General features: G+C 43.9%; 1 protein-coding gene across 2 annotated transcripts in view; it reads right to left on the bottom strand.

The window, feature by feature from the left end:
* Positions 1–203: 203 nt before the first annotated feature.
* Positions 204–22,768, bottom strand: part of IGF1R (insulin like growth factor 1 receptor) — a 167,787-nt gene continuing 145,222 nt past the window's right edge. The window contains exons 11-21 of one of the 2 annotated variants that reach the window (XM_008637820.2): positions 21,512–21,798; positions 19,932–20,068; positions 19,468–19,627; positions 18,342–18,444; positions 16,923–16,993; positions 15,399–15,628; positions 15,016–15,126; positions 14,225–14,384; positions 11,920–12,049; positions 8,186–8,320; positions 204–1,937 (exon numbers count right to left, since the gene is read on the bottom strand). In XM_008637820.2, the coding sequence (XP_008636042.1) occupies positions 1,571–1,937; positions 8,186–8,320; positions 11,920–12,049; positions 14,225–14,384; positions 15,016–15,126; positions 15,399–15,628; positions 16,923–16,993; positions 18,342–18,444; positions 19,468–19,627; positions 19,932–20,068; positions 21,512–21,798 (1,891 nt within the window). In that variant the 3' untranslated portion in view covers positions 204–1,570. Of the gene's footprint in view, positions 1,938–8,185; positions 8,321–11,919; positions 12,050–14,224; positions 14,385–15,015; positions 15,127–15,398; positions 15,629–16,922; positions 16,994–18,341; positions 18,448–19,467; positions 19,628–19,931; positions 20,069–21,511; positions 21,799–22,768 lie in introns of both variants that reach the window. The other variant, XM_008637811.2, reaches the window with a different exon arrangement.

Below are 22,768 nucleotides of genomic sequence, written 5' to 3'. Positions count from 1 at the left end.
GGGGGTAAAAAAAAAAGAGGAGGAAATGTATTTATAAAAAGGCATTAAACAGTTCATGGCAAATCATATGAAAGGTATCAGTTACTGGGAAGGAGGAAGTAAAAGTTACACACTATAGTACAAAGCATAAGAAAATTTGTTGAAGTGGAAGGGAAGGGAAGGAGGGCAGACCTGAAGGTTTTCATAGATTAAATCCACAAAGATAAAGAACAAAAAAAATAGCAGCTTTTTTCTGTACAGACATATAGATGAGTATCTGAACCGTAAAAAAGTTATAAAAGTGACACAAAAGACAATGTGTATGCAAATGATCCATGGTCTAACATAGAACTGCAAGACCCTTCGAGAAGTCTTAATAATAAAGAGAAAAGGTCAACAAAGCATCATATACTTGAATCCGGTTACTGCTTTTTTTTGTCTTCTCCAATTTATGTTTCTAGGTGTTTTTTCCTTGCAAGCCTGTGAAGGAAGGCAGGCTGCAACGATGGAGATCTCGGCCGCTTATTCTCAGGTTTTTCGTAACTCACTTTTGGCAGGCGGTTGACATTTTTTGTATGAAATGTACATTTGTTTAGCTCACCACTGCCAGGTTTGTCCAGAATTCACTGGGATGGGGACAGGGGTGGAGGGAGGGCTGGTTTTTTACCCCATCCCTTTTATCTTCTCCATCACAAGAAAAAAAAATCATCACATTTTGTCCAGTTTTGAAAAAAGATCTAGACAATTTGAGTTTTTTAGGTTTTTTTTTTTAAATACCAGTGCATGACTGAATAGAACATATTGGTCAGGATCTGTTTTGAACAGAGCAGTTGATTACTGTGCTCCTTCCATTTCTACAAAAAAAAAAAAAAAAAAAAAAAAAAAAAAAGAAACCAAAAAAACAAATGAAAACAAAAAACAAAGAGTTCATTTTTTTTGGCAAAATTTGGCAGCGTTGAAAATGGTAACAGCCTTGGACGAATGATGGCCCTTTTTTATTCTTTTACATGTTCCTAAAAAGATTAAAGAACAACATTAAAAATCCAGTCTTTTTTAGTTATGGGGGTTTTTTGTGGGGGGTTTTTTTTGTTTGTTTGTGGTATTTTTTATAAAGACCTACAGTGTTAGGCAGGTGCTTGCAGGGGTACCGGGAACCACCTGGCCTGCGATATCTTTGATCTGATGAAAGTGCTGTACGGTTGAACTTGCACGCAGATATGTTTCCCATTATGAAGCAAGAAGAGAGACAGAAAGAAAGAGAAAGAAGAGAGAGGAGAGAGGAGAGAGAGAGACATCAGATCTCAAGTTTTCTGTTGCTATTAAGTGTTAACATTAAGAGTTTTAAAAGGCCAACTGTGTGCCCCATGACTGGAGTCCTTGACTGAAACAAACATCTGCTTGCATATTGAAAAAAAAGAAAAATACGGTAACTTGTTTACTGAAAAAAGGGTTCTCCCAAGTGCAGCTATGGCAGTTCTGAAGATCCACTGAGGTACAGTAGGCTTTTGAATATATTGTGATTTTCTTTCTTTCTTCCCCCAATGCCTGTGTTTGTGTGTGTTTTGTTTCTGTGAGGCTCTGGCTCCGAGGATCAGCAGGCCGAGGACTGGGGCAGCGGCAGGGCCCTCTCGTTCTTGCGGCCCCCGTTCATGTGCGCGTACGGCTGTCGCTCCTCAAAGCTGGCCCGAAGGACCACCACGCCGGGGCCGTTCTCGGCCTTGTGTCCTGAGTGCTTGTCAGTGGGTTGGAGGGTGGAGGAGGGGTCTAAAGGAATGCTCTCCATGTTTTCAGTCTCCAGGTCAAGTTCCTCTGTGTCCGGAGGCTTGTTCTCTTCACTGTAGAAGAAGGAGACCTCTTTGAAGGCTGGATCCAGCTCATCTTTGATGCTACCGATGATTTCCAGGAAGGAGGGTCTCATCTTCGGGTTGTACTGCCAGCACATGCGCATCAGTTCAAACCTGGGCAGGGAACACACAGGAAAAACATTTACTGAGGTGTTTTAGAGCCAGGATTGAGTTGGACCACGCGCTTTAGAGAATCATTCCACTCCCTTGGAAGCCAAAGTGACAGAACTTTCACAGGCTGAGATCCTCAGGGTTGTGGGTTCAATACCCATAACATGCAATTTACTTAAGAGTTGGACTTGATGATCCTGGTGGGCCCCCTCCAACTCAAAACATTCTGTGAATGCCTGTGTCACATTTCCACCTTCCTTCTCATCACCCATTTACTCCTATACCTCCTAGCTCACTTTTTCCGCTCCCTCCCACACACCTGCCCACATCTCGTGTCTTACAGGTTCCTGACATTCAGAACTATTTCATACTTCTATTCCAACTTGGTATTTCTCTTTTTCCTCTGAATTACCCTGTGCTTACTCAGCCGTAAGTTACATGATTGCGCCTCTTGGAGTATCTTTTTCAAACAACTCATCCCACCCCATCAATACTGGCTTGAAAAAAAATTAAAATAGGAAACACACACAAGGTAAAGCACTGCCTTTTTCCCCTGAAAGAAGAAAATTACATTAACTGTAATCCCCAGTGGACATTTGCCAATCTCAAAGACATTCTCTAATCTTTTTATTTTAAAATTAGGTTGTTTTCATTTACAGCCAGGGATGCATTAATATTTTACGGAGTGTGAGATCATCTGTTTAAGCACATCCATGATTAGATCTGTACAATGTCCCATGCTGGCAAAACAAAACCACAAAATGAAACAGTAATACAGACATAATGAAAACAGCATTTTCATGACACAGCAAAATTGGATATTCCCAGGAGATTGCCCTGAGCTTTAAACATAACACAAGAAAGGATTTCACCGTCTGTGAAGGTGGAATAGGGATGTCTTCTGTTAACACAGTGCAGTAATAGGACAAATTTAAGTAAGAAAAGAAAGATTAGCATTAATTCTTCGAGCCAATCCTCTGTGTACACAGTGCTCAGAGGAACACGCTGTGTGGAGGAAGTCACTGCTGGCCAAAACTACTACTCTCTGCTAGAGTAAGAATGGATCTAAAAATAAAATAAAGCCAAGAAATCCCTCAGTTAAGGTGATGCATTGGAGAATCCTTCATGTCTCTGACTCACCTGCCAGCACTGGGACCTGCAGCTCCAGTCAGACCCCCTTGGCTTGCCAGGGTTTATTTCCCACCTCTGCCAAGGAGCCTTCCCTTAAGCCAGGTCACTTAAGCTTTAAGCTTTAATTCTAGACAACAACAATACCATATTTCCAACTTCCACAGACTTTCAGAGCTCAAACGAGCAATTCTATTTGATCTTTTCATTAGCTCTCACTGCTTTGTTCCCTCAGTTTACCAGATCTCTGCATCAGCGTGGAAAGATTTTATTTTATTTTTAAGTTTAAAAGACAAAAACAAACTAAAAAAAAAATATCACTCTTTTTGAATATGACCGAAGTCCATCCTAGAGTAATGTCCCTGCTCTAGAACAAACCTTCCAACAGGACTGACACTGAGCTGGAAAACCCTGTGCTCTGCAGCCCATGGTGGGTCTGGAGAGAGTTCGGGAACCCTGGCCTGAAGCAAAACTCCAGCAAAGAAAGCCCCTCTCCAGAAACTCAGGAAATTGGGAAATACTGTTGCACCTCCACTGTGTTCTCAGCTGACATAAACCAGCAGAGAGGGGAAGTGGCTGTGTTTGGGCTGCAAACACTGCTGAGTGCTTCAACCAAACCCAAAGCAATCTTCACTGAAGTGCATCTAAAGTGCCCACTATCCCTGCCAGAGCTCCACTGGCACCGCTCCGCGTGAACAAACGTCAGCCACCTGAGCATGGCCTTGTGACACCCAACAAGAGCTGGCAAAACCAGTCTGTGCTGGGAGAACTCCCCGGGTACTCAATGCTGCATTGTAACCGCACGTAGACACGTAAACACTGCCCAACTCCTGCTTGTTTTTGAGTCTGTAAAAAGCCTTTCAGAGCAAAAGCGGAGCCAGACTATAAAACTGCACCGTACCCTCACCCACAAGCAGGGAGGAAAGCTTGAGACATAAATATATAAAATCCATTTCTGTTACTTCATTGCTGTTTCCCTTCCAGCTGACTGCTGCGTCCCTGAATAGAAGCTTGGCTGGAGCCAGGAACTCTGGATATTTGCTGGCGCTGTGCCCCGAGGCCTAAGGGCAATGCTAAGGAGATACCACAAGCAGCGGAGTAATGCATGTGACATCAGCACAAACAAGGACATGTGATGTTTCTTTTAAGCCATTCCAGATTTAAAAACCCTACAGAGTTCCCATAAAAGGATTTTTTTTCCTTTTTAACTCTGTGTGTTCACAGACCTTGTTTACATTATCTTAAACAAAATAAAAACCTTTCCAATAGACAATGGAGGAATTTACAGGCTGTTAATACAACCTGAGCAGATTTATGAAGTACGTTCCTGACTGCTGGCAAGCGAGCTCCAGGGAGCTGGAGGCAGCATCATGGGAGAGGGGAATAGCTAGCATCCCTCTGTGCATCTTTTGCTCAAGGAACTGAGCAGAAATTGAGTTCTGTTTTGCACCGAGACAATAAAAAAAACAGAAAATGGAAAGTTCCTATAGAAGCTGCATTCCATTTGTGCTTTGCAATACACTTGATTTGGTGGGGAAAAGCAAAAGGACCTCTCCTCCCCTGGTGGTGCCATGTGCTGCCAGTGCCTCTGCAGAGCAGACCCCGGGTTCTAAGCAGGAACAAAGGGAAATCAGCACTGCGTAAATAGTCTACAATGCATGTGGGGGAAGCAATCCTGCTTCAAAAACAGAGTGGAATTCCAGCCTCCACAACTTTTAAAAGCCCCATGGGAACACACTGTCTGAGAGCTTCAGCTGTACCAAAGCTTGGTGCCACGCAGCCGTCACCTGATGAGCGATGCCATAACAATGGGAGGACATAAAAACATCACTGAGTGCACAGGAAGAGGAGAAAAACAGCAAAGCTTCTCCTGGCACCGCCTTACTGAACCATCTGTCTTACTGCATGGTTCTGTCTGCAAAGCCACGCGAACTATGCCAAGAGGGTGTAGCATAAACACAACTGAGGCTTGTTTCACCCTGTGCTAGAGTAAAGAGCCTCCAGAAATACCCTCCCCTTTGTGCTTTGCCCTTTCACAGGGATTCACCACCTCCCAGCCACAGGACAACCCCCTGTAAAATCCCCCTTTGCCCAAGCATCCGACACAGCCACGCTGCAGAACAGAACTTCTGCAGCTCCAGCTAAAAGCTACTGACCCACTGCTACCAGGGTCAGGGGAGCACAGGCACTGACGAGCACGACCAGCACAGCAGGGATGGAGACACAGTGTCCCAACCCACCTGCACCATGCAGAATTCATGGGGGGGAACACAAGGTTCTGAGGGGAGCTCCTGCTCCATGGCTGGAGGGTGCAGGGCTGTGTCAACATCACATCACCCGCATGGCTAAAAATAGCCAATTTGGTGACAGCAGGATTCTTCTCTCTGTTCTCATCTACACTTCCCCACAGCAGTTACCTCCTCCACCTGTTCTGGAGGCTTCTCTCCATCAGCACACTCCCCTCTCTCCACAGACAGGTCCACTGATATTCTGACCAGAATTTCAGTTGCTTCCAAGTCAAACTAATTTCAAGAACAAAGTCCCTGTGCATTTGTAGCTACCACATGAGACACAGGAGGACAGAGCTCCCCTTCTCACCTGCTTCCAGGCAGCACCAAGCCCAAGTGACCTCCCTGGTGCTGGGCTTTGCTTTTGGGACATCTTGAGTTAATATTGGGAACCAATACCAAAATATCACAGACCAGTGTCCACCAGCAAGAATTTGTGCTGCCTAAAAAATACCTCTCACTAGCACAGATATGCCAAAGACCCTGTCTTTAAACAAAATCTTTTCACAATCTCCACAAAAAAGAGGATCCCTTGGTTTACAAAGGGTTTCATAAAGCACTGGAGAAAGCACTGGCCTGGAACATGCTGGGATGCAGGGTAAGATCCATATGCAAATTCAGGGCTCTTGGAAACTGTTAGAAACACTCTTCTGCCCATGTCCTAGTTTTCCTGTAGGTCCCCGGCTGAGGTTACTGGGCCCTGGAGAGGACCTGTGCCTACAGACCAGCTCTCTGATCCTGCCAGCAGCTACAGTGTGTGAGTGAGGACTGGGAGCAGAGGGGAGGTCACCAAGGGTGGCACAGCACTGTCTCAGCATCCTGCGCAGAGAAAGAAGTGAAAACGTGCAAAGAATAAAGCACCACAAGAACATAAGAGGTTTTTTAATGGCCAAGTGCATGTGCAGGGAACAAAGGTGAAGGTTATTCCTGGAACTCCCTACTGTTATTCCTACAACTGCCTATTTGAATTTCAGCAGATTTGGGTGTCTGTACTACAACAAAGACAAAACAAGCTGAAAGGGAGCAAAAGCAAGTCACAGCAAGGTCAATACATTCTTTTTTTTTTTACATTTGGGATAAAGCCAGGATGTTTTATACTCAACTTTATCACTGAAAAAAAGCAAACCAAAAATCACTACTAAGCTGAAAGGGAGCAAAAGCAAGTCACAGCAAGGTCAATACATTCTTTTTTTTTTTACATTTGGGATAAAGCCAGGATGTTTTATACTCAACTTTATCACTGAAAAAAAGCAAACCAAAAAATCACTACTAAAGTGGATGTGCCTTAGGTCTGAGTTCAGCCTCATTTTTCTGACAGAGCAAAGCAGCACAATTCAAATGCAGAGTTTTTTTATTCTGCACCTCTGCACTGTCATGCTGAATCCTGCTGGGCAGAACCAACGTGTGAACAGCTTCTCCATGAGGAGCAGCACAAGAACGGCCTTGGCTGTTACACACTGGTGCAAAGATTTGCTCTGCCAGACTTTAACCAAGGTCTCCCCGCTCACAAGCCTGGACCTTGGAAGTGAATTCATCCAGTAGCAACAGCCCTGGAGCACAGGAGATTCCCTGAGGAGGGGGAGGAAGGAGAACTGGGTGGGCTGCAGCAGAGAGAACTTCTGGCCTGACTCCCCTCCCACCCCTGCCCATATCACACAGGCCCCAGGTTAATGGGAATTCTAATGCTGGATCTCTCCCCAGTGAGTTTTTTCTCACTGCAGAGGTACTTTTTTCCTGTGAACTCAGGGAGCTGAACCCGTCACATCCCCGTTCTTCCCCATTTGTGCCCATCCCCATTACACAGCTCTGACCATGTTAAACAATGTCCACTCAATCCGACTGCCAGGAATTCTCCACAGCATCCCAAAAGGGAAGGAATGTGAAACCAAGGAATCACATGGCAGCTACACCTCCCCCCGCATATACCACCCACCCCCCTCAAACAACAAAACAACACTGCCTGTCATCTGAAACCACAGCCAGGCTCCAGCCAAAAAAGCTATTTTCCTAAGAATCCCAAGCAGCTGAGGCCCTTAAGTGATTGTATCCCTTCTGTGGGCCTCCAACAAATTTCAATAACTGCAAGACACAGTATTTCCTTCCCAAAAGTCAGTTTGGGAAGTATATCAAAGCAATAAAGTCTGAACAACTGAAACTGCTGTACACAAAGGCCAGCAGAAGTATTTCAGCAATGTAAAGCTAAAAACTGAAGCTGCTGCACTGCACACCCTCTGCTGCTGTGAGGCTTTGGGTCGATCCTGGGGTAAGGGAGAGGTTTTTCTGTGGAAACCTCTCCCTGTGCTTGCAGGGAAGGAAACTGTTAGCAGGGGGGATTTATTTATCCCAATGGGATGAGTGCTTTGACTGAAACAGCACATCCAACCCAGCTTCAGATACTTTAATTTATCTGTATGCTGAACTATGAAGTTGAATTCCAGTGTTTACACACATTTCAGCTTGTCCCCTGCTCTTTTTTCGCTTTATGCTCAACAGAATTACTTTAAGCAGGAGAGACATGATTTAGGCACAGAGCCTCCTGCTGTAGCAAGTGCCACTTACGGGTTTTTATTAAGTCTAATTTTATTCAGTAGCACAAAGCTTGGGTTTTGTTTGCTTATTAGGAGACAGATAGCCCAAGGTGAGATTCTGGCCACAAGCAAAGTTGTTTTCTAGAATGTCTCACTACCATAAAATACTGGATTGACAGAGACTGTTTGAGCAGCCCCTCCCACGACTGTCACTCTCTAACAGCCCCTCCTGTGGTAGGTGGGAAGAGCAGACACTGCAGGGGTCAGGAAGCACAAGCTGTGCCCACAGGGCAGTGGTGGCACTTACAGCATGTCAGGACAATTGTCTGGCTTTTCCAGCAGCCCCCCTTCCATGACGAAGCGCAGCACCTGCTCGTTGGTCATGCCCTGGTATGGCTGCTCCGCCAGCGTTGCGATCTCCCACAGCACCACTCCGAAGGACCTGCAGGGAAGATCACATTTTTAGGGGTCCTAGCCATCTTTACAAGGGTGTATTTCTTACAAGATGCTGAGTAGTGGGTGTCCATGGGTATTTTCTTTTAACAAAGAATTCCAGTTGCTCAAAAAAAGTGCCTGTGGTGACAGTCACATCACCTCCCTCAAGAGACTGCTGACTTCAAGCACACCTACTCTGGTGAGAAAAGGGCTCAGGTGAGAAAAACTCAAGTCACCCCTTTGAAACATGCATGTAACTATGTTCTTGAAACAGAGCTTCCAGCTCCTTCCAGATAACTACAAAGGACAGTGTTAGTGAAAAAAGCAGTTTGTGTAATAATAGGAATTGATTACAGGCAAAGGAAGATAAGCATAGTTACATAATTGGGTAGCTTGGATGTAAGTATTGACACTTTCTAAAAATATCTCAATTTAAAATTAGTTTATTGAGCAGACACAGCTCAAATTGTCTGCCCTGCACAGAAGAGTCATCTACTTTTAGAGCTGCTGGGCAAAGAAGGAAAATCTCAATGCTGTCTGACTTGTGTGGTAAAATGCTGAGTCAAGCTGAGTGAAAAACATGCAGTTCCACCGGGGGGCTGTTATGAAAACAGGAGTCCAGTGTCATTAGCTGGTTATGGCCGAGTGGTTTTATCTTTCAGCTATCCCTGGGATCTAAACTGGTTTGCATCTGGAGCCAGAAGCCACAAACTGCCTTGCAATTGTTTTCCTTTCAGGGGAGGGAGGGACAGGGGGTCAACTCAACATTTGGGTGCCTTTGAAGCTTCTTTGATCACCGCAGGGATAACGAGGACAAGTCTTGCACACCTATTCATCAGATTATCCTAACAAATAAACTCAGGTTGCTCCTTCCAGGCAACTACCAGCCCTGAAAGAATGCAAGATGCTGAGGATTTATTTATAGAAATCCACCCTCACCCTGAACAGTATTACATTAATTTTAAAATGTCCTCCTTCCCTAACTACAAAAAAAACCCAGCCCCGTCTAATTACCTCATTCTTCAGCCTGAAAAGCAATAAAAGAATGAGTTGCTAAAATAAAGCTCCACCCTTCAAACCTCCAGATGCTCTTCTTGCAGTTGCCATTTCACCTTACAGCTTATAAATCCTAGACTCTAACCACTCGACAGGGTTTTGTCTTTTTGACATCTTGGCTTCTGAAACCGATCTCGAAGAACATGGAACTACACGTCACAGTATCTGCCCAGAAAGGCATGAAAACCCTTTTGTTTACTGTTTGATGCAAATAAACGGCCCCCAAAACAGCTAAGCTCCACAGTTTACACTGAGCAACTTCAAATCTGAACCAATAGAAGGATTGAAGAAGTTTTTCCTGGCATGAAGAGACCTCCAATGTATAGTGCCTGTAGTAAAAGTCACTGAGAAGGAATGATCCTTTTAGCCATAAGCAGATCAAGTAAATAGACAGTATTTCATGACAGTGCTAAGTCAAGCTCCACTACATTTGGAATTTAGATTGAAATTTCTCTGTCGCTGTGGATACATGTTCTAAACAAACAGCAAATTTCTCATGTTGAGCCCATTTTTTTGTGCCTCCAGACAAGTACACCCCTGTGAACCAAATTTCAGAGTAAATCACTCCTAACAATTAAGATGCCAAACCATCCCAAGGAGAAACTCTCTGAAATACCCACGAGTACTGTGGGCCTCCTCTCCATAAAGCAATTTTTTTCCTCTATGCTTTCAAGTAAAAATCTGTCAAGATTTTACTGCTCCTCCTCTTCAACTTTCCAATCCTGTAACCAGTAAACTACTTTCCAGGCCAGGATATTCAGTCAGACTGTCCCACTGATGAACTGCAATATTGTTTGCACAATCCTGCTTTGGACTGACAGACCAACGAATGCCAAATCACGGAATCCCAGGATGGTTTGGGCGGGAAGGGACCTTAAAGCTTATCTTGTTCCACCTCCTGCCATGGGCAGGGCCCCCTTCCACTATCCCAGGTTGCTCCAAACCCCATCCAACCTGGCCTTGGACACTTCCAGGGATTCAGGGGCAGCCACAGCTTCTCTGGGCAACCTGTGCTGGGGCCTCACCACCCTCACAAGGAAGAATTTCTTCCTAATATCCCATCTAACCCTCCTCTCTTCCTTTTTAGGGAAGCGCTTATGTCCTTCCTGCAACAACCACAGCGCTAATTTACTTCTGACGCTTGATTTGGCATCACACCTGGGGGGTTTTTGTTTGGAATTTGAGTTATGTTTGAAGAGTAACATCACATTAACAGTCCCAGGCTAAAGGAAAGCAGGTGTGGAACACACATGGGACATCCCCACTGCTCACCCTGATCTGCGGCCGAACCCTTTGGAGGCAACGGCTGAACCTGAAAATTCCTGTTGTGTGGTAAGAACAGACAGCTCTGCCAGCTCTTCACTCCAGGCTTGGTCAGTTCTGCATCTGCGGATTTTCTAGTGACACAGCCCAAATTTCTGTCTGCTTTGTGAAGCCATTACAAGTCCCAAAATTCTTTTACTGGGGGGACTGCCAAAAGCATGCCTGCACTGTTCCATCAGATAAATGGCTGATACAGGGCTTCCCTTCAACTCAACATGGCTCTTTTCATCTGCTTCCAAGTCTGAGGGTTACTGGATTCAAAAGTAAGTTACTAGCCATATGTAAAATAAAATTTAAGCATCATTCTGGTGCTCTGCTTTTTCACTTGAATTCCTCTTAGGAACTTTTCGTTCAGAGCTGGTGCTGTGAACTACAGACCACTGACTCCAAACTCCTCAACCTGCTCAAGGAAAATGCAGTTTACTCCTCAAACACCATTCCTACTGACTTCTAGACATTTGGAGGCAATCAGCTGCCAATTCTTTAACAGATCAGCAGTAAAAACATCTTGTTAGGAAGGCCGAGAAACCATAAAGAGAAGAGGTTTTGCCAGTACACAACCATCTTCTGCCAAGTCCTCCTTACCTATCTCCAAAAGCTGGGGGGTGTGTGCAGAATTGTTCCAGGGGATTACTTCTCCCAAGTACATGCCTCTATTAATAACTGCACAGATACAGCAAGCATGCAGTGTGCTTTGAAAGAAAACCCTATTTCTACATCTTGCAGTATATAAAACAAGCAAACGAAGCTCCAAATGGAGAGGGATATGCACAAGGGAGAACTCCCCAAAAAAGCCTGCAAGAGTACACAACTCATCTGGGGGAAAGTGGAGTCATTTACACAGAAGGTTTTGATGGAAAAGGAGGTCAGCACTAAGAACCTGTCCATATTCCTGGCAACTTGTAATGCTTTTCTTGAAGGAGGGCAATTTAAAAAATGACAATTTGCTCTTCCAGGTGAAGGTAATGTTTTTCACTGCACAACTGATTTTACAACTAACAGCAGGAAACATGCTGCCACCTCCAGTTTTGGAAATCCATTTAATTCTGCTCTCCCTGAGAGCAAAATTTAATCTCAAGAGTTCTTGCTGAAACATGAACTTGTGGAACAAGAGGGTTACCTCTGAATGGGCAGGAGAAGCAGTATACTTAATTAAGTCTACTAAGACAAGAAGAGAGGCTAGGAAGAAGGGGGTTAAAGCAGTTTTTCAGAGCCCTTTTTTGTTACCAGACGTCGGAGTGTGTTGTGAAGACTCCATCTTTCAGTGATTCCGGGGACATCCAGCGGACAGGCAGCAAACCCTTCCCTCCTTTCCGGTAATAATCTGTCTCATAGATATCTCTCGTCATGCCAAAATCTAGAAGGTAGAAATACCTTGAATTTGTGTGAGAAAATGATGAACATTTCCCCTTCCTACAAGCCAGAGAATCACACTCGGGTGTGAGGAGTCTGCACTGTGTTCCCGTGACACTTGACTTTGCAGACAATTCAGCTGCTGCCTCAGGGCTGGTGACCTTCCCTCCCAACACCACCAACAGACTGTGCCACTGACAAGACTGAATGGTTTAAATATAGGAATGTGAAAAGTTACAGCGTTTATGCTCAAGCTTTGCAGTAAGATGAGTCTTCTGAAGGTCATATAATTCACGAATTGTTCCCCAAATTCAGTGATTTTCTTTTGTTTTTTTAAGGAGTGTAAGAAACTCCTTTAGTACTTACAACTATTGTGTTTAACTGAAGAATCTCACATGTTGAAAGAAATATTTCCCTTGGTTTTCTTTTTCCTATTTCCAAAGGTAATTCCCAGTTTCTGTACAATATTCTGTTTCAGGCGCTACAGAGGATTACGCTGCTCATTTGCGATTAACACACACAAATATTAAAGACATACTTCCGGTTATATCCATGCTTAGCTGTAAATTTGTAAGCATTTTCAAGACTTGCATCTAAAAATGTTCATCCCCTTGACTGTAACTCAAATTTATTCCAGTGTTTTTTTCTGTACAATCAGCCTGAGACAGAACTGCTGGGTCTCACACTTGTCTATTGAAACCAGTTACAGTGTTCTCAGATACCAACCAAAAAGTTAATAAATCAGGGATCATCAGACCTCTGACTGATATTAAATGCTGTCTGATGACACAGAGGGCAAAATCCATTTTACCAACACAGACCTGTAACTGCCCCTTTTTTCCCCCCAGGAAACGTGTACAGAACTCCCCCAGCTCTCTCGGTTATCACCAGTCTGTGGTGAGTGACCAAGCACAACGTTCCCTGCGTACCAGGGACACCGGTACCCTCAGCGATTATGACTAAAAAGCCCATCTGTGCAGCTCTTCCATCACTCCCACACACCAGGGTGACTTTATCCCGGCTGAACGGAAGATTCTTTCAAAATGTAATGCAAATAAGAAACAGACACGCAGTGAGCACAGGGTAGTGTGGCATAAAGCTCTTCCTCTGAGATCTGAACAGTCTGAGTTGGCGTGTTCCAGCCAAGATGCTCCTAAACTGTTTCTGCATGAGGGGATTTTTAATGCTGGTACATAAACAAGAGCAATGCAGCACATTTACGAAATGCTTCTGGGGTAACCATGAACATGTTAAAGGGAAGAAATGCACCATATCTTCAGTTTAAAGAATTGTAAAACAAGCTGATGGAGGCAGGAGGAGAAAACTGGAATGGGAAGGATTTAGGCTGACTTCCCACGAACCTGCAGAAAATACACAAAATCCCCAAAAGATCTTATTTCCTAATTAACTGACTCAAAATGAAATCATTTTTTCTTTCTCCCAAATGACAGGATTACTTACACAAATTATCAAAATAGCTGAGTTAAGCTCAGAGAAAAAGAATTAGTTTCCTACAGCAGAAGGCTGTTGCTATACACGTTATTTTAATATGCACAACTCAAAAACAGCCAACAGCTTAAAATCACACTCTCTGGAGAGAAGACTGAAAAAACTCAGCTGACACTATTTTGGAGGGATGGTAAAAGGAAAAAAAAATTGGTGATCTAACAGCAGAGCAGAAGAAAAGCCATTCAGCTGTCTGGGAAGCAGAACTCCAGCTTAGACTGGAAAGCACCCAGCTGAAGTCATTCCACTTCCAACTCAGATTATGATTTAAAATAATCCTAAAATTCTCATTCTTGAATCAATAAACAGAAGGTAGAATTATTTTTGTCCATTAACAGAGATGTGAATGACACACCAGTGGTAACTACACCATCCACCCAGACGTCTGCAGTACCTGCACCTAAATCACTGCCTCACCAGCTCTTTTTAAATCCGCATGCTATACTATTGCCTCACTGGAACAACAGCAAGCAGAGGTATTCCAGAGGTTAACTCAGTGTTAACTTCTCACAGGTCTTAAATCACTGCAAGTCTTCACAAGGAACATATTTCATTCTGCAGACATTTAAACTAGAGCTCAGTTAAAAAAAAAAAAAAAGTAAATTAAAAGCCTTCTAAGACACTGATTTTCCAGGATGATTCTATGACCTGTGTAAGAGTCAGGGCAGCCCACCTCCAATTTTGACTGTGAAGTCCTCAGCCACCATGCAGTTCCTGGCGGCGAGGTCCCTGTGTACGAACTTGTTGGCATTGAGATAGGCCATGCCGTCGGCGATCTCTCCCGCCATCTGGATCATCTTCTTCAGGGTCGGGGGAGCCTGCCCAGGGTTGTTCTGAGAAAGATGAAGATCAAAAAAATTAACAGACCACGTTCATTCTCTTGTGCACATACTGTCCTCATGTTCTGCTCCTTTAATTTATCCACATCGGAATTTCTAGATCAAGGGCAAAAGCTGCTGAGCTCATTTTCTGCATAGGCTGCTGTGATTTCAGTGGCAAGTGACCTGTGTGTCATCTTTATCCTTCAGACCCTGTATCATGTGTGACAATTCTAGCTGTTAGACTGATGGCCTATGCATGACACTTTGCACAGGAGCTAAGATAACAGATATTTACTTTCCAGCAGGGGCAATGGGCAGGACACACAACATGAAACAATTATCCTAACACATGTTCTTAAACCAGCCAATTTCTGTAACATCTTGATGAGAAAGTAGATCAGACAAGAGATCTAATGTAAATCTGGAAAAGAGGACTCAGTGACACAAGAAGGAACCTATCCCATGTGGCACTCTGCACTGCCTCATGAAAGAGCTGCTGGAGATCACACAATAGCTCATGTTTTGTCCTTAGACTGAAGGAGAAGGGCAGGAAAGGCTAATTGCCTGCTGCTTCTAACGTGAGGCTGTCTTGTTCAAGATGATTCAAACTGAAGAAACAAACATCCAGCAACTCATGACTCACCTCTGTGTCTGGCCTCAATGATCTCAGGTAACTTTTGAGGTCGCCACGTGTCATCAGCTCCATGATAACCAGCGTAGGCTGGCCCTGAGAAACAACACCAAGCAGCCGAACCTGGCAGAGGAAAAACAAATGTTCAGTACAAGTACAGCTAATTATCATTTTTTCATGTTGATAGGTAGCCCTGTGGGAACCTGTGGGAAAGGTCTGAATGTAGATTTGGTTCCACTTTCTGACTGGGGTTTCACGATAATATTACAAAGCTGCACAGAGTTGAAGCTAAAAAGCCAAATTCCCACTTCAGGGCAGACATGCCCAGAGCAGCCTCACGTCAGTAAGCACCAGGGCTGGATGAGTCACAGCCTCGTCACATCTTCAGGACTCACCACATGGTGACAGTTGAACTCCTTCATCACCGAGGCCTCGTTCAGGAACTCAATCCTCTCGCGCATGCTCGCGGACTCATTGACTGTCTTGATGGCCACCCTGGTCTCTGGCTCATCCTTCACCACTCCCTTGGCTATTCCCTCGTACACCATTCCAAAGGAGCCTTGCCCAAGCTCCCGACACATGGTGATCTTCTCCCGGGGCACCTCCCATTCATCTGGAACATACACTGAGGGGAGAGAGAACAGGCCGTGATGTTCCACTGCTGCCCCTACTGTGATCGCTCCCTGCTCCACAACAGCAACTGCCCCTACAATTTTAGTGTTCAAACCCTACACAGAATGCTGAGACCTTGCACCACATGTGCGAACAGTCCAGGGTCTTTCCCATACAGAGGAAGGGGAACGATGGCATACAAATAAATCTGCAAGAAAGGTGTACATGGACTTAAAGCAGCCTCACTACAGTACTAACATACTGGGATAGAAATAAGGAACCTCAAAGCACAAAACCAGGGTGAGAAGAAGCTCAAATCAATGCTTTAGGTTAAATCTTTTCTTGGAATGCTTGCTCTCCTAATTCTCCCAGACAGCATCAAACACACTCGATCATCTGCATCAGTTTAGTGTCTGCTGTATTCTCTATTAACAGACTGATTTTATGACAAGCAGACTCTGATCCAGCAGCTCTTTGCATGGTACTATTCTGATCCCTTGCACACACACCGTTGCACCAGCAAAGGCAGAACTTGCTGCTGCTGCAGGTCTTTGATCTTAGGCAGAAGAGAGCTCTCAGAAGGTGACTGCCAGGAGGCAGGACTGCCTCAGGCAAGAAGACATCCAAGTACTCACTGATGCTGCTGCCTGCCAGTCACCAAAGGAGGGGACAGTTGTGTCACATGCTCTGCATGGGTGAAATGACAGGATGAAAATAGAGGATTATAGCATGAACACTGACAGACCTTTAACCCTAGTGGTGTTGCTATAAAAAATAACAGTAAAATAGTCTGCTGCCACTCTGGGTAAACCCACTGGTCTCCTGGGGGCTTCTGGAAACACTATTCCAGCAAGAATTCTACAACAGCAGCACCAACCTAACCCATAAACAGAAAAACTGGGACCTCAAGGAAATTTGTCTGATGTTCTGATTTCTTCAAGTAATGAGTTTGTTTCAACAGGGCAAAACAGAGCTTAAGATGGCAAATATGAAAGACCACAAATTCATTCATTCTTCCTTCATTCCAGCGAAAACATCACTGGAAAAGTAGGTGACAATCTGAAAGTGAAACTAGTGAATTTGAATTAGACTCAGGTAGATAAAACGACAGGAAAACAATTCAAAAACTCCCTGGTTTCAATAGACAAGTGGCATTTACGTATTAGCAATTGTGGATTCCAGGGATGTGCTAATAAAACAGAGGAAGTGGTTTTACAACATGCCTTTTAGAGTTTCAGACCTTTCCAAAGTCAGACACCAACAGAACACATGACAGTAGGAGCACACAAGTAGAAGGTTACACTCACCGTCTGAGGCACTGAAGTACTCGGGGTTCACAGAAGCATAAAGTACTCCATTGCCCAGTCTGTCACTGTTCCTGTGGAAACATTGAGTTTGATTTCTTTAATCTTTAAATCTGAGTATATTTCAGACCATCTCTTCTACAACTTTTCCACTGCTTGTTCAAACACAGAATATTATTTACTATATGTGGAGTTTTTCAGACAAAGGGGACAAACTGAAATCTTATCTACCTCACATACTCAATGGGAACACAGTCCAAAATAGCTTCCCAGGAATTCTGGACTCTACCAAATCAGCACCAGGAAAATGTAAACACAAGGTACTTTTAGCTGCTGGGTAAACTTGTTTTTAAGAAAGGCAGCTATATTTTTATACAACCAGGAGACGTGTGGCTGAGAATGCACTTTACCATCATCAGCTCTGCTGTGGGAGAGATGTTTTTTAGCAAAAGACAAGACTCTTTTTAATGGGGGATTCCATTCAACTATTTCCTAAGTGGTTCTATTTTTTTATTTAAAACCACATCTCCCAGTTTTACTGGGATGATTTTCAGAACAAGAAACATAATAAATGCACCTTGAGAGATTTTGCAGGAGACAGGCTCACAAACATTCTTGTGCTAAAACAACAGTTTGAAGAAGGAAAAATTTTCAGGAATTTCATGTAGGAGAGCCTCAGGAAGGCAAAGCAGGTATTGTAATCACCAGAGACAAAGTCCTTTCTGGAGAGCTTGAGCAGAACTGGTACCACTGTGTGCAGTGCTACCAGTGAATTAGAGCTGGAAATCATGGGATACTCAATAAGCATAATTAATGAGAGACTAATAAAAAAACCTCCATAACTAGAAAGTTGCAAGACTGAACATTTGTACTGCCATTAAGTTCTCGTTATGTATTTCAATGAGATAAAAAAAATAAATCACTAGTTACAAAAAAACCAAAACTGAGGAAAACAAATTAACAGAACAGTCCCAATGACTGCTCTTGGCCAGGATAGGATATAATTTTTTAAGTGGATGTAAAGTCTTCAAAAAACCCTCTAGAATTTGAAAAAAAATCAGAGTAACCTAAATGGAACTAAGTTTTCTTGATTTATATTGACCCGTATTTCAGCCAAATCTTCTGATTATAAAAGTCCGGTGTGTGCCATCACTGCCCCACTGATATGTTCCTCACAAGCCTTCCTCTTCCCATTCAAACATGATACTGCAATAAAAAGCCTCTTCACATCTCCAGCAGCAGCAGCCAGATGCTGGTAACTCTAAACCACCTCCTTTTCCACACCAAGGCAGAATCTACTTCAGCCTCTCGACTCCTCTGAATGCCATTTCTCTTTTTAGTTTCTAACTTGCTCCATGGGTGCAGATTTGAAAATAAACAATTCCCCTCCTGCAGGCTTAGGCACCAGCACATAGAACTCACCTCTTTTTGTTAAAGACATAGAGCATTACCAGCAATCCCCCAAGGATGAGCAGCAGAGCAATAGGGAGCACAATTACCAAGTGCAGGAAGTTTCCATAGTTTGCTGCTGCAACCAACAAGAAAACAATTGTATCAGGGTTTCTATAAAACCTCTGTTAACAAAGAAACATTCAAAACCCACTCAGTGTATTTCCATACAGGGAAGAAATCAAAGTTCTCATTTTCTTGTCTGATGTGGAAAAATACACTCGGAAACCCTCCCTGACTGCAGATGAGTGAAACAAGAAAGCAGACACTGAAAGGCATTAATTTTGTACAGAACAGTGTCTGTCTGGGTTTTGTTTTCACAAGTTATGCTTAAAGGACCTGCATTCCTCAGTGAACAATACCCAATTGTTCACTTGCACATTCACCTTTTTTTCCACCTTTTGTTCACCTTGCAGCTGCTTACAGTCAGAACATACATGCACTGCTCTTTCCTTCAAATTGTTCAAAGTTCAGCAACGAGGAAACCAAAAAGGGATAAAAGATGGAGTTGCAGTTTTCTGGGGATATATCTGCTCTACAACTAGATACAGAATTTCTTGAAGAGGGTTTCTGTGGTCATGTTCTTCCAAAATATAAATGACTCCCATTGTCAGGACCAGCATCACCCTTTAATCAGGACATTTTTTTCATCAAATGTCACTCAGAACAGGTCAACCTGCCAGCCAAAAATCTACACAAATGATTTGTTTCTCCTATTATTTTGCAATTTTTAAAGCAGGTTTGCCTTGTTGCCACCGGTTTCATACACGCCAGCTCCATGTTGTTATGGCTAACATCACATTCCCAACATAGCTGCACATCCCAGGAAGCCACAGCAGGGTGTTCTCCACACCCACACCTGGCTGCACCTCTCACAGATACCCAAAGCTGCAAGGAAAGGACCACACCTCAGATACCCCTCCTGGCTGTCAACACTTGCCAAAAAAATGGACCAGAAAAGAGTTCTCAAAGAACCATCAGAAAGAGGAGTGTTCAGAGCACAGGCAAGGACCTCAGACACCCAGTCACATGAACATCAGGAATTATTAAAAAGACAATAATCCCCCAATTCAACACAGACAACAAACATTTGTCTTACATTTGGGCTGCACATAGAAAGAGATGGGCTCAGTCCAGGACCCATTCCCAGCTAAGGAAGTGGCCTGAACTCTGGCAGAATAGTTTCCAGGGTTCAGGTGAGTTAGTTTAGCTCCTCCAAGCTTCTTGTATTCCTGTCTGGAAACACATTCCCGCTTCTCCTAGAAGAAAAAAGCAATTAACACATGTTAATGTCTTCACATTCTGAAGAAAGCAATATAGCTGCAGGACAAGCTCATTTTTATAACTAAAAGCCCCACCTGATCAGTTTTACTTCAAACACCAGAAGGAGGTATGTGAAATTTAAGAACTCAAAATAAAGGAAATAAGGTAATGACATGCTGGCAGGTGCTGGGTGTCTGAAACCACAATTTCTGTTTGTGTTGCACTGCGCAGAAGCATGTTAAGAAAGATCCTTTTTTGTGTATAAATGAAGAGTTATGAGCAGTAGTGTCAAATCCTCACCTCGCCGTGCTGCCCATATTTGATTTCATACATCAGGATCAGCCCATTTGGATTTGTAGGCTCCAACCACTTCAGGTAGACGGTATTTTCCTCTTTTGCTTCCCATGATACCGTTCCTGGAATGTTATCTGCTCCCTCTGTAAAATATTTACAGGTGATGTGAGAAGAACACTATGACTGAAACAGGAACTTGAGGCAAGAGTTGAGGAAAATGGAAGATTCATTATATTCTTCAGGTGCAGAAGCTCTGCAGCAAGAGCCACTCAAATCCAGGGAACAAACTCCATTGGCCAAGGCCTGCTGGAGATTAGCTCAGTCTGAACTACTGGTTCCCAGAAAACCAGTGCAGAGCATACAGCTCCACCAGGCATGGGCTCTGTGTGCCAAAAACCCCCTGTTTATGAGCACCAAATTCTTCCTTCCCAACTCTCCCCAACACCAAAACAGTGCAGGGAGCTACTCCCACCAAATGGCTGCAAACAGCTGTAAACACACAACATCTGCCCCACTGACAGCCCCTTCTTAAAAAAGTCACAGGAGATCTGTCCCCATTTAAAACAGCGTGTCATTGGCAATTCAGGAACTGCTTTATCCTTATATAGTTCCTAATAATTTTATGTGGCTTATTCAAAACTTAACAGGAATGTGAAGCCTGTGTCAGTCTGGGCTGAAAAAAGACCACCTTCTCAAAGACACAGAAGAACACAGGATTGTTTATAGCCTTTAATTTCCAGAGGCATGTGTTAAAAATCCGGGAAAACTTCTTTCCTTTTCCCTGATCTCACAGACTTCCTTCTTTCCTTGAGAAAGCAATAGTTTTTGCTTTTTTTTACTGACACAGCTGGATCTGGATTATGATAGCCTTCCCTTCCAGAAACAAAACAAAATTGCTACCATTCTGCATCCAATATCCCCAGACATCTGCTGGAGTCAGAAGCTCATTGCTGGATGCATATGAGCTTACACTAAAATCATCTCTATTCTTCTCAAAAGTACAATCCGCAGAAGTCCCAAAGACAAGTACAGCATTCAATGCTTCCTATTTGAAGTAGTCTAGAGGCCAGGAATTGGGCACAAAAGAAAGACAGTATTCCTCCTGTTCCCAGGCTGGACAAATGCATGGTCGTTCTGTGACAGAAGAAACATTTGGCAAACATTCCCACCAGCAGAACTCCAACATCTGCAAACAGTTCCGAGTGAACGCAGCAAAACCAAACATTAGCAGAGAAACGTTGCTGTGGCTCTATTCAGCACACAGAGCCGAGGAACAAAACCTTTCAGCCCACCATGTCTGGGGGTCTCACTTCTATTGCTGGGAAACAAAGTCTCTCCTAATTATCCTGCAGTCAACTTCTCCCTTTCTCCAGCTCCCAGCACAGGCTCAAACACATCACTCAGTACACACAACACACCAGTCAAGGACTTGAAAGAAAAAAATCTATGTAGTTCCAATTTATCCTACTGCATAGAATTTTTTTTACTATACCCCAGTGTAATTCTAACTGGTTTGGGAGAGCTTGTCCCCCCTGAGCTTGATCTCTGCCCAGTAAAGGCAGGGCTGGAGCCCTGTGTGAGCATACCTGAAGGCATGGTTCTGGCAAACACGAAGTTGGATGCACTGCAGCCGAGCGTGTCAGCCTCGTGGTTGCAGCTGTGAATATCGATGCGGTAAAGAGTGAAAGGCTGGAGATGGGAGATCACAGTTCTCTCCTTGCCATCCACCTTGGTCTCAAAGAAGGGATATTCCACCTCACTCTCCTCTGCGTCAGAGGCATTGGTGAAGTGGTCGGTCCCGGTCACGTTCCTGTTGCGAGTGGCCAAGGTGGCATTGGCGATTCGGAACACGTCCCTCCGCTTCCGGTCGGGCCTGAGGAGCAGACACAGGTACAGAAAAGGGTTCTTCAGAGAAAACCCACTTCTCTAGCTTCGGGAAGACTGTGCCAAACAACCCAGCAAAACAGGCAACAACTAATAAAAAAGCTAAATAAATAAAACTGCAAAACAAGAGGAAAACTTTCCCTTAATCTGAACCTGCTACATGTCAGTGCATCTCATTTCTCTCTCTTTTGGTCGGGAACCAACCAAAACTCTGAAGCTCACACTGCGCCCCAAGATGAATGTGCAAACTTCTGACCTCACACAATAAACCAAACAGCAAAAAATGGCTCCACTGTTACTCAGTAAGCATCATGGATTTGTGTTTCATGACAGTAATGTTGATGCTTAAAATAAAAATCAGATGCTAAGGGTTGAAAAGGTTAGGTGGGGAAAAACTGTTTTGAAGTTTGCTGGATTAGCAAAGGAAGCTGAGCCTACTGAGAGTTAGCTTTGCAGTTGTGATGAAATGAGAATGTATTGCACTGAGAGGAGAAACCTTGGAAGGCAGGCTGAAGGCCGTGAATGTTCACCACCACTCGGGTGGTCATCTATGTATCTCTACTTCTCTCACCCACACAAAAGCTCTGCAAAGGAACAATCCTCCTATGTGAGAAAATTCAGCACTAATATTGTGTAGAGCCAAAAGTTCAATGAACAGCTCTGCCTTACAGGCATCTGGGTGAAATTTAAGCAGAGTTGAAAAGTTGAGGATTTACAGCCACACCATTGCTTTCTCAAGCCCGGGGAACTGCTGTAGTGGACAGCCCCGAGCGACAGGACAAGGATCAAGATACTCTTAGGACCATGTGGATCAGGTAACCAACACCCTACAGCCACATGCTGTGCCTGTCCCGTGGTCCTGTCCCAGATCCGAGGCTGTTCTGCATAGGACCACCAACTACTACAGGCAGTGTGGCTTTACTGCTCCTGCTCTTCTGTCTCCAAGGGCTGCAGGAATG

Source organism: Corvus brachyrhynchos, unplaced genomic scaffold (assembly GCF_000691975.1).
Source record: "Corvus brachyrhynchos isolate BGI_N302 unplaced genomic scaffold, ASM69197v1 scaffold200, whole genome shotgun sequence".
In the NCBI taxonomy this organism is placed as follows: Eukaryota; Metazoa; Chordata; class Aves; order Passeriformes; family Corvidae; genus Corvus; species Corvus brachyrhynchos.
The sequence above is the reverse complement of the archived record's forward strand: the minus strand, read 5'-3'. Positions and strand labels throughout refer to the sequence as shown.